Here is a 12,355-nt window from a genome sequence, read left to right as displayed (position 1 = left end):
CTTTACATGTCTCCTTATCTTTTGGGCCCTACCAGCGCTTCGAGACAAACATATGGCAAGTGCTGAGAAGAAACGCCGGAACAAACTCAGTCACCACTTATTGCCAGGAATTATCTATTAGGTAAGAATAGTCAAACTTAAGTACATCAAATATGTGCAGACTGAACTGACCACACATCCTTGTCATCAATATAGTCNTAAGTCTTCAGTTAGTAAGTCTAAGTTTTTTTGGAACTTTTTGGACTTTAAATAAAAGCCGTCATTATTATAAGCCATTTTATTGATATTTACATCAAAGATTAATGTATTTCATTTTGTTTTATTGGGAAATTGTCGTAGTTTTTTAATATCCGGTATCCGGCCGGATAGTGAGTTACTATCCGGTATCCGGCCGGATAGTAAATTTAGGCCGGATATCCGGCCTACCGGATAGTTACCGGATATCCGTTTCATTTCTAGTTATTATTCTCATAATTATATTTCTTTGTAATCCTTAATATTTTTTTTGTTTTGAGTTGTGTAAATTATGTGTAGGTACTTTCTTTAAGTTAATGTGATGAATTTTTCTCATCCATCTCATAAATCTCGAAAAAAAAAAGTAATACATCACTCACCTGGATTTAATTTATTAATTCTTAATTACGAATCACCTGATGATTTATTAACACTACACCATTTAGGTTAGGATCTGTTTAACCGGAGGATTATGAAGTTATTGCACAGATAAAAAAAGTTCGTTTAATCATACACAAACATATTTAAGAGTAAAATATCCGTTGCTGGCGCCATCTGCGAAAAGCTTTGCGTTGTGTCACTTTCAAGTAAAAGATTTTTTCTTCTTTTATTTGTTTGCCACGGTGTTTTAATCTTAATTGTAGTGTATTCAGCGAAAGGTGAAAAGGACACATAGATCGAAAAAAAGGATAAAAAAGCGACGTTTACAAGAGTAAGTTTTTAGAAAATCAGTCTCAATGAACAGGCCATTGTTATTCATAAATATTACAGTTTATACGATTCGTCCTTAACGACCCATCTACGTTATACGTCGATTTAACATTATTAATAATTATTACACAGCTTTACGTGAATTGTACCAGGGATGCTCTTAGGTAAATATTGCTTCATAGGATTCAATTTGAGTTGTGATGTAATTTTCATTTTTAAAGGGAAATGGAAATTATCGAAGAAGTGTAATAAGTTTTTGGTGAAGTGATTATTTGTAGATATGATCTATAAATTTACGAATATAATAACTATAACATTATGCGTGATTGTAGTTTCCAATATTAATGATGTGACATGTAATGTGCTGAATATGACTGTTACAATAAATCCATACGTTTTGTTATACTTTATAAATACATACGATAAAGGCATTTGAGTGCTAATGGCTTAACCAGACCACTTGTCTAGAGACTATACTCCATTTATTGCAAAAGAAACTAATTCTCGCTTGAAGACACATCAACTTACATCTATGACATAGAACACGACAGTACACCGAAACTAAAAGAAGCACTAGGTTTGGTTCGTGCACACAAAGTTAACGTCAGTCTTTGAACAGTCAAATCACATAAAATTATTGCTGAAAATGTATTCTTGACTAAGCCTCTAAGAGATCTAATGTCCTTATTCTATCCAACTCAGAGGGTAATCGACAAATGACGCTTTCTATCATTTACAAAACATTAAAGGACTACGGTACCGATGATATACAGGTCCTACTTACTACCTACTTGTAATCTACTGTCGATGAGGCATACGAAGGCAACTATAAGTGTATCAATATTTCACTATGAAAATCGTTACTTCGTTACCTGTTTGTAATACTAGCTCTATAAAAGAATTATTTAAGGAGGTGATTGTGTAGGAATGAATATAGTTTCAGGCTATCATCTAGTACATAGGAAGGTAGATACTAATATAGGTATACGAGGTTACGTATCATCTGAAATAACATTACTCAATGACAATAAACTTTGATATAAGTGAATAAATTAGAAAGTATCAACTAGACGATATTGCGGACTCTAAGCTATTGGTGCGTCAGGTTAAGGATAAAATATAGTTAAATAACTAACTATAAATATAATATCTTAATTAAATGCGTCCTTATTAGTACATATCTATGATTGTACATAAAGAGTAATTGTGCATTTGGTAAGTATACCGTTTTTTTGGGTCTTTCTTATTTTTAGTACTTATAATTTAAACATTTACAACTTTTTATTCTAAAGTATTCACCAAATGAAGATTTTTCTCTCGAGTCCTGTTATTTACATTACAATAAATATGATAAACTATTTACAAAATAGCAAAAAGTGCGCAAAAAACGATTTCACAAAATATGCATTTGAGCAATACGTTTAATATATTTACAAAAAGCATATTTACATAGTTTTATATTATAAAAGAAATTAAAACTTATAGCGAAGTAAGTAGACTAAAAATTACACTTGTATAAAAAGGTATAAAATAAAATAATGAAATGAGAACGAACATGATACAAAGAAACAGTGTCCTACAATAATTCCTACCATTAGTATACCTACAGTAAACCGATCTAATGTTTTATAAACGAGTTATTGCTATCAGGAAGTACCTATTTACACGTCAAGCGTACCTTACTAACAAGACATCAAAAGTTAAACTGAAAGAAATCAAAGTTCAACGAATGCTTCTACCTATTACATCTCTAGAAGTTAGGACATAATCTACTTTTCATGTCTTAAAATAGTATCGTATCACATTAGATTAGAATTTTGTATAATATTCTTTTTGACTTGACAGCTGTCAAAACGTGCACACTATCAAGTTTGCCTTGTTTCGTGAACTACCGCAACATGATCGAACACGGGAGAAGTTATGATTAAACATGCTAGAAAATTACCTGTATCAGAGAGTATGTTGAATTAAGTTTAATTACAAGCACTTAGAGTAGGCGCACACCGTTGATTTTTCGTCGGCCGATAGTTTAGTCGTGCTGTTGATCAGTATGGGAGTGCGCACACTACGCCGATTCGATTTGGCCGATTCTTCATACAATTTGAAATCGGGCACAACTATCGGCCAACTAAAAATCAACGGTGTGCGCCTACTCTTAAAGTTAGCACTCAATCGGAGTTGTCCTGTCCCGGGGCCGCGTTAAGAGTTCTGGTGTCTTCGCTGACTAGGGAGCGGTCGTAGCGTCGTTGGCGCGTGATTTTGGGTCTTATGGAGCTGAGCATAGGGGCGGAGGTGGCGTGGCTGGGCACGCGGCCTAGGTCCTTTCTTCCTTGGAGGAGGGGGGAGGTGACGCTGGAGGATTCGTCTCCCTCGTCGTCCGAGACGGCTGGGAAGCTCTCCTTCATCTTGAGGCTGCGTTCTAGGCGGCGAAGGAACCTGGGAAAAAAATTGTTCGATTAGGGCAACTAGTACTAAACCGGGTAACGTAATGCTTGCAAATTAGGAAAGGTTAGGCTTAGATGACTACTGATGAACTAGATAAGTAATAGAGCTTTGCCTTGGGCTCTACGTTTCAGTTCCTTTCAGAATGTTGCTCATAGTTTTTCGCCTGTACAATCTTACATTTGCAGTTATGTAGTATTATAGAACCCGTTTTCCAACTGCAAAGTTAAGTTTGTGAATTCGCCATATTATTTTCCCAAGAGCAGTGAGGTAAAACGATGACCATACCTTATTTGATTGCTGATAGTTCTCAACTTGCTGATTTTCACGGGTTTTCTTGCGTCCTCCGTCAGGTCCAAACTCGAAGATATTTTCGACGACGTATCCTAAAATAATTTCAAGTTAGACAAGCTCATAATTTTAGCCAAATCTTAAAAGCGGAACACCTTTAACTCCTACCATGCGTCTTGATACTTTATAGGTCTTTCGCTATAAGTAGATCTATATTTTTTTAGTAAATGTACTGAAATCACTGCGATAAGGGTCCATAACACTATCATAATCTACACATTCCTTAGGGATCTATCTACAATCAATACTCATTCTTTCATTCCAACCACCTAATGATAATGATCTCTATGATGAGTCCAGTAGAAGTATATTATGTTAGTTATATGTATGTAGTTTTCTAGTACCTACTTTTAATAGCCTACTGATGACATACACAATCATATACTAATTTAACTTTGACATTGTTGTAGGTACAGTATAGTTAGGTATGACAAGCTATATGGTAATTCACAAGTTAGATTAATATTTTAATATCAATACAGTCATGTGAAAAACTTCTTACAGCAATGGATCATCTACTGGTTTAATGAAGTATAGGTATTCTTGCGCTCGGCAGTTTGCGCCACAGGTGGATATAATTTGGTTGAGGCGCCAACTGGGAGGCGCAAGTACGATATACCTCATCTAGAAATAGAATTTCAATGTAGGCGTAGTTAGTTTTGATAAACAATTATCCAAAATTCCTTTTTGAGCCTTAGTAGACTCCATATTAAATTGGAAACTAAGAAATAGCTAATATAATATCACAAGAAATTAAACACGATTGATTTTCTAAAATTCTAGCTGCGCCTACTTATAGAATTTCATAACTACGAGTATGTTTCAATTGGTACTGTAGCTTGCCATCTCTCAATCACCTCAGAGCTACGGCACTTTTGTCGCCTGAGTGGTTTCCTCAAGCGAGTCGGCTCGCACGGCTGAAAATAATCGGACATCTACACACCTAGCCACAAATAAAAATAATACAAAACAAATTGTGCCAAAAAAATAGCTCGCGCAGCAAGAGTTGAAGCGATGAAACAAGCAAAGATTTGTATCTGTATACGCCTGTCGCGCTAGCATCTTGCGTATTCAGACTGATTCGTGTGTTCTATTTTCATTAATATTAAATCAGTGTGAGTATGCGTCCGCCTCAACTTTCGTTGCTCGAACTATAAATAATAATTAAAAATTATTAGAAAAATACAAGTAAGCATACATTTACAGCAAAGTCAAAAAGATATTAAAATTGAAAATAATTATGATTTAGTAGCTTGTTATTTAAAGTCGTCTTTTTAAAATAAACTATTTATTAGGTGTCTATGTATTACTGATTGCATTATAATGTACAGTTATTTATACTCTTATGTAAAGTGTAGTAAAGGTAAGTAAAAGTATTTTCCAATAGTTATATAATGTCATTTATATTACACGTGTGTAAATTTTATTGCTATTCCAATTTTTAGACGCTGACAGAACATGCTTAATAATTTGCTTGTTATATTTTTTTGCAATTGCTATCATTTTTTTCATCATTTTATGTTTCATCTTTTAGAGCGCATTCACATTTGGGCGATTAAGGATTAAGCAGCGCGAGAAATTTCGTACTATGTGACAGCGGATGCATGCCTTCACATTATAAAAACGCCGCTGCCGCGCTGCTGTCGCGCTACTAACGCCCGAATGTGAAAGCGCTTTAAAAGCCACAAAATCAGTTCAATCAACGTGCGAAAAATCCGAACATCTAAACCCTTGCTTATTCCACCCCTAAGTCCATTCACCTGCATCTCCAAATCGGGCGGCACTCTTAACTCCCTAGCGGAGGCCACGGATGCGACGGAAGCGTTGGAGACCGAGTCTTCGGATGAAGATGACGAGGCGGGGGCGGGCGCCTGCGAGCGCGAGCGACGCCGCCCGCCCTTGCGGCTGCGGGTGGAGGCTTCGCGGCAGCCTGGCACCTAGATACGGTGAGTTGTTGAAACTTATTGAACTGCTATAGAAATACCACCCACATTGATAACATAGTCATCATCATCATCATTTCAGCCACAGGACGTCCACTGCTGAACATAGGCCTCCCCCAATGACTTCCCACATCGCACGGTTGGTAGCGGCCTGCATCCAGCGCCTTCCTGGGTGGACGTCTCACGCTGCGTTTTCCGGTGTTTCTATATGAGATCGAATCAGAAATGAGGAGATCCGTAAACGAACTAAAGTCGCTGACATAGCCCGACGGATTAGCAAGCTGAAGTGGCAGTGGGCAGGGCACATAGTACGCAGAACTGACGGACGATGGGGCAGCAAGGTTCTGGATAACATACTAAGTAACCTAAAATCTATTAACAAATAAAATTCCAAATCACGTGGGCGAGAGCAACGCGTAAACCGATAGCGCCGCGCTCTCGCTGGATTTCAAAATGCCCAAATTAAAAAAAAGCTGCTATAGCAAGGAAAAGATCGGTACTTTTAAGTCGATAGTGCCTATTTATTAACCTCTGTGTATGCTTTAAGGCTGCGTTTCCACTAGAGATGTGCGAGGATGCGTAGCGAGGTAAGGGTTTGTAAAGAACCAATAGAATCGCTTCATTTACCTCGCCTCGGTCAGCACAGCTCTGGTAGAAACGCAGCCTTATTCTGAACATTTGTCTACACCAGCGGTTCCCAAACTTATTTTGTCTACTGCCCACTTTGAGAAGAAATTCTTTTTAGCGCCCCCATTTGTAGTCGAGAGTCGAGTGCTCAGTCGGTGTATAAGAGTCCTCTAGTAGATGACGCCTCCCAAGCCTCTACACAACGTCCCGATTTTTTTCTGGGTCTCTTACCGCCCCCCTTTAAGCCTGCAGCGCCCACAAGGGGGCGTTATCGCCCACTTTGGGAAAGACTGGTCTACACGAACGTGCTGTGCCGATAGTGTCGGCATGCTTAGGTGAATGATAAAGCACCCTTACGGTAGTAACTTAGCATTTGGTAACCGCCAGACCACACACACGACCTAAATTTTGATTCAAGAACTATCCTGCTATAAGAAATAACTGCACATTTTACATACCTCCAGCAAATTGTGCATAGAATGCGGCATATGCGGCAGCGTCGACTTCGTCGTCCCCGCGACTTCATGTGACGCAGTTCTTGTTGTTCTCCGGTCTCTTTTCCTCCCCGACTTCTTCTGCGTATTGTTCGCCGACTTACAGTTGTTCCCTTTCACGCACTCCGAACTTGGAAAGTCATACAAGCCGTCAGAGTCGGTAAACGGCAGCTGCCTACCGTAAAATTGAGGCGAGAACCTTCCCAAACCAGTCTTATCGCTCAATGGACTCTCACTTCTAGAACTAACGGGGCTTAACGGTCTACTGCAGTCGGAAAGCAACGTAGGCGGCCTCAAACAAGCCTTCTCATCTAAACCTCTTTCCACACTAATACATTTAACTATTGAACATTTGGTCACTCCGCTAGGCGAAATTATCGTCGTCTGAGGCACCTCTAAAGTTTCTTTCAAACCGACCAACGTTTCTAATTCCTTAGCACTGGACGGCACATCATCTACTCTCTCATCCGTTCCGATTCCTTCATCATTCGATTCGAGTAATGGGTCGTCTGATAAAGTTTCTGAATCGGATCTTCCTCGTCTCCTTCATTGGAGTCGTCGTTCGAAGCAGCAGGACTGGAGTTAGTTTTCATCAGCGGTCGTCTTCTCGATTGAAAACAAGAAGGGCCTCCACCTGAACCCGGATCTTCCATTTCAGAGGGACACAAAGGGTTGCTTGACCCGCACCGGGAAGGACCAGGACTTGCCATAGAACTGTATCCAGATGAGGACAGATTTGATTCTGATGGCGCTCTTTCTCCTCTGGCAGACATGGAGAATGGGCTTAGGTAGCACATATTTCCACTTGGTGGCGGTGGTCTTGGGGACATCGGTTCGTCCGATTCCTCACTTGCGTTGTACGTGACAGTTATCAGAGGAGGCGGTTGAAATTCTAAATGTGGTGGGGTGCGCCTGGGAGGAGGTGATCCTGGTGAAGGCCGCTCTATCGTGAGAATCGGGACTCTGAGGGTAGGAGGCGCGGGCGACGGAGAAGACATTTCTCGTTCAGAATCTTGACTGTGAGTGAAGCTGGGGCTGGGAGAGTCAGTTACGTGGGTGGATGGTGTTGGCGTTTCACTGCAGATAGCTGGCTGGCGGAGCTGAAACAAAAGAAAGGCATTTTGAAGACGTGACCTAAAAATTGTAGAGTAAATGTTACGTTGAACTCAACATTACCTTCAGTCGTAGCCCAGATAGAGGTCTCTCGGGTTTGGTCTCATACTTTATTTCGTCCAGCTCATCTTCACTTGGAGATACGCATGTTGCCGTCGATTCACTCTTCGTGTCTGGCTCCATATTAGCTCTTGGCATGCGGGGCGAAGGGAGAGGGGTAGGGAGTGGGGTAGGGAGTGGGGTAGGTAGTGGAGTTGGAAGGGGCGTGGGCAGTTCTCGAATAGGTGAAAGGCATTTATTTATGCCACTGGGTACTTCAAGCAAAATAGATGGAGGATGTAGAAGGTTGCTGCCTGAAGACGAAGATTTGTGAGCACTCAAAGGATCAAGAACCTAAAAACAATCAAAATTATCGAGTTTAATAATATTTATGCATGGGTGAATAATTTGGAAAAGGAGATGAGAAAAAAATGTTTATCAAAAGAGAACCATTACCTGTATTTCAATGGTGTTATGTGGCCTAGTGACTGGTGAATCCGGAGCTAGCGAGGGTATGTGTGAAGATGCCAGGGATATATCATCAGCATCCACAGTATCATCCTGTGGCGATGATGCTGAAGGCGTGCTTGAGGCTGAGACACCTCCCGACGATGCTCGAGACACTATCGCAGCTGACGATGACGAGAAGTTTCGAAACATGGCGAGGATGGAGTCAGCACTGGATATTTTCGGTTGTCTGGAAGGAAAAAATGTAATTCAAACATGAGAGATAACAGAAAAAAGAAGTTAAAAATAAGTGAAATTATAATTTACCTTGAATATTTTTTCAAAGCAGCATGAGCTAACGTCAAATCAAGACTGGACATGGAATCACTGCCTTGATTGCTCGACGTACTATGAGGAGATCTAACCTCTACACCAGGGGACGGTGGAGTACTTGAAGCTTTAGCTTTCATACCTCTATCAGCTATGACTGCCATTGGAATCGCTATCGTATTTACCATGTCCACATCAGAACTGGAGCTCATTTCAGCTGAAACTTTGTTCAGTAATCTAGCGAAGGTAACTTTTTTCTCTAACTTAGGATCTGATATGTGCCTCATCGAGGGAGATGTTGAGGGTGTGGATGCTTCACTTGCAAATGAAGTCTCTTTATTTTCTATACCGTAGTCCACAAAAGCAGGAGCGCTTTCTACTGTGCTCAGAGTCCTTTTTTCCGACATCTGTATTAGTTCCCCCATCGTGATCTTCTTTGAGTGGTCGTTCCCCGATGCCGGACTTATCAACTGCTGAAGAATTTGCTTTTTTTCTGCTGCGTTTTTCTTTGTTGGTGTTGAGTTATTACGTTTTTTCCGAGGTGATGGTGTTCCTGTGTTAAAAACCTTGATATAGCATTCATTTGGAAACCAAGTCGTTCTATGATAAGCATCTGATACAACATCAATGTTCATGACAAAAGCTACATTTAGAAACATCTCAGAACTGGGTTGAAAAAAACATTTATAGAAAACACTTAGGGGTTGAGAGATCACCATCATGCCTTGATCTCCTTAGTGCATCTATGGAAGCCAATTCTTTAGGGTTAGTGCCAAGAATATTTGAAATTTTGTTAATGTGCCAATTGAGTTCTTTGATTGACATGTAGGTATAAGTTAGGTTTAGTGTAAATTGCAAGTGTTTGGTTCACGATACAAACGAATGGGGATGTTGATCTACCAATGTTGTATATGGTTATTGGAATTTCCAAATAAGCAACACTTAAAGCGAACAGGAAATTGCACATTGAAATTGAATTAACATTGACGGTAAATTATTTCCAATGACCATATGAAAAAGGGCATTGTTGTGCTTGTAATGCATGTTATGCAGCAAGACGTTAGTTTGAAGTAATTTCTATATTATGTACAAAATGAGGCTATTTATTGTAAAATGCAGAACAATGACCAATTTAAACAGCATGCTAAATGCTAAGCAACATTCATTAAAGATAGAAAATCATCTTTTAAACTGTCATTCTCAAGAAAAGAAATTATACTAATAGAAAAGGTACGAAAGTTAAGATAGTTGACAGATTAAAAGATGCAATAGCTGGACGATCTAAAAAGGTGTTAAACGAAGGAGGAGCGTCTAATGCTTCTGTGCATAGTCAAGAGTGCACACATCGAGAAGTAAGAAGATAGCAGGACCGGGTTATATTGGCCAAGGACAGCATTCCACACCGAGTGCCATTCACAGCAGGTCCACATCCAGTGCTATCAGAGCTCTGTGCACCGCGCGCTCCGCAGAGATGGTCGAATGCGTTTACATTTGCAAACAAAGGGAAATAATGTGTTTTGAACTGATATAAGCAGTTTCGTTGTTTAGTTTAGCTTTAACAAAATGGTTTCAATAATGTATTTTTATTTTAGCTGGTTTGTTAATATGTTCAGAAAGATCATGATTTTCAGTAGAATGTTAGGATAACTAAAATGAGTTACTGATTTCTTTAATATCGAGATGAAAACTGAACAGTTTGATGAAAGAAAAGAGCTCTTGAGAGAATATGGAGATTGAGATGAATCTGATGTTTGAAAAGGTTGAAGTAAAATAAGGAATAAGTGAAGCCATCGACTATACAGCACTTGTGAGTTATTTAGGTAATGAAAGTTCAAACGTTAACGATATTGATCAAAGTCAACATTTATGTGAAGTTGAACTACAGTGAATTTCAGAGAGCAAGAAAAGTGAGTCACGTAATACGCACGAGTACATTGTAGACACAGATCAAACGAATCTGGTGAAAAACGTAAAGACATTCAGATTAATAAGTGTCATATCAAAACAAATATGGTCAAAAAGATTGGATTTCTTGTGATTATGAAGTCGGTCGGGATGATATTGAATTTGTATAGTTTAAAAATTGATTATGATGAGTCAAATCAAATCTCTGAGACTGGAGAATTCGTGAGATTGGAATACGTAGAAAAGTGTAATTTGTGCGACAATACTGAACAAATATTAACACAGTAAATAGGTGATTACGTTGGAACATCAACATTAAAGCCGAAAAAAATACCGATGACGACGTTTTTTATAAACAAGTGGATCAATTAAAATCAAGTGGATCCAATTTCAACAATGATTTATACTGGGACGTGTAAAAGCCTACTTTCATGTCCATGTCCCAACGTACTCCCCGATTACTGCCACCAAAACCGGACACAAAATAATTACTAATGAAATGGAGGTTCGTGTATGATCGCGCATCAGTGCGGAGTGCGCGGGCGCCGGCGCTCCGCTCCTTACGTCCGGGCGGCGGCTTTAACAGATCGTCCAAGCTAAAGGTGCGCGCGGCCCTCGGGTGCGGCGAGAGCGTGACCGACGGCTTGCGGATACCGAGCCGCGTGAGCAGCGTGCGCTCGGCCGCGCCCGCGCCCGCCGCCTGCCCACCGTGCGCGCGCCAGCCGGCTGTGGCACAGAATAACAGTGTTGCCAGTCGGGTCTTGTCAGAAATTACCAGAAATATAAAAAAATGCAACCTTTTTGAATAAAAAGTAACCTTCATACGGGGGGGAGCGAAAAAGAATAATCGGTATCCTTCCGTTTGGCCAAATTACTTTTCGCCAAATTTCACTTCGCAAACAACTTATCGCCAANAAAACGAATCTGGTGAGAAATGTAAAGACATTCAGATTAATAAGTGTCATATCAAAACAAATATGGTCAAAAAGATTGGATTTCTTGTGATTATGAAGTCGGTAGGGATGATATTGAATTTATATAGTTTGAAAATTGAATATGATGAGTCAAATCAAATCTCTGAGACTGGAGAATTCGTGAGGTTGGAATATGTAGAAAATTTGTGTAATTTGTGCGACAATACTGAACAAATATTAACGCAGTAAATAGCTGATTACGTTGGAACACCAACATCAAAGCCGAAAAAAATACCGATGACGACGATTTTAATAAACTCGGAATCAAGTGAATCCAATTTCAACAATGATTTATACTGAGACGTGTAAAAGCCTAGTTTCATGTCCATGTCCTAACGTACTCCCCGATTACTGCCACCAAAACCGGACACAAAATAATTACTAATGAAATGGAGGTTCGTGTATGATCGCGCATCAGTGCGGAGTGCGCGGGCGCCGGCGCTCCGCTCCTTACGTCCGGGCGGCGGCTTTAACAGATCGTCCAAGCTAAAGGTGCGCGCGGCCCTCGGGTGCGGCGAGAGCGTGACCGACGGCTTGCGGATACCGAGCCGCGTGAGCAGCGTGCGCTCGGCCGCGCCCGCGCCCGCCGCCTGCCCACCGTGCGCGCGCCAGCCGGCTGTGGCACAGAATAACAGTGTTGCCAGTCGGGTCTTGTCAGAAATTACCAGAAATATAAAAAAATGCAACCTTTTTGAATAAAAAGTAACCTTCATACGGGGGGGAGCGAAAAAGAATAATCGGTATC

At 40.2% G+C, this 12,355-nt stretch overlaps 1 protein-coding gene across 1 annotated transcript in view; it reads right to left on the bottom strand.

Moving 5' to 3' along the window:
- Positions 1–3,033: 3,033 nt before the first annotated feature.
- LOC114350744 (uncharacterized) overlaps positions 3,034–12,355 on the bottom strand; it is a 110,840-nt gene continuing 101,518 nt past the window's right edge. The window contains 10 exon segments of the mRNA XM_028301660.1: positions 3,034–3,381; positions 3,676–3,773; positions 5,499–5,675; positions 6,767–7,371; positions 7,374–7,902; positions 7,979–8,308; positions 8,411–8,651; positions 8,729–9,461; positions 11,201–11,362; positions 11,948–12,226. Coding sequence (XP_028157461.1) covers positions 3,114–3,381; positions 3,676–3,773; positions 5,499–5,675; positions 6,767–7,371; positions 7,374–7,902; positions 7,979–8,308; positions 8,411–8,651; positions 8,729–9,461; positions 11,201–11,362; positions 11,948–12,226 — 3,422 coding nt within the window. The 3' untranslated portion in view covers positions 3,034–3,113.

Source organism: Ostrinia furnacalis, unplaced genomic scaffold, assembly GCF_004193835.3.
Source record: "Ostrinia furnacalis isolate ACB-3 unplaced genomic scaffold, ASM419383v2 OfSCF0076, whole genome shotgun sequence".
In the NCBI taxonomy this organism is placed as follows: Eukaryota; Metazoa; Arthropoda; class Insecta; order Lepidoptera; family Crambidae; genus Ostrinia; species Ostrinia furnacalis.
This window is presented reverse-complemented; position numbering and strand designations above follow the sequence as displayed.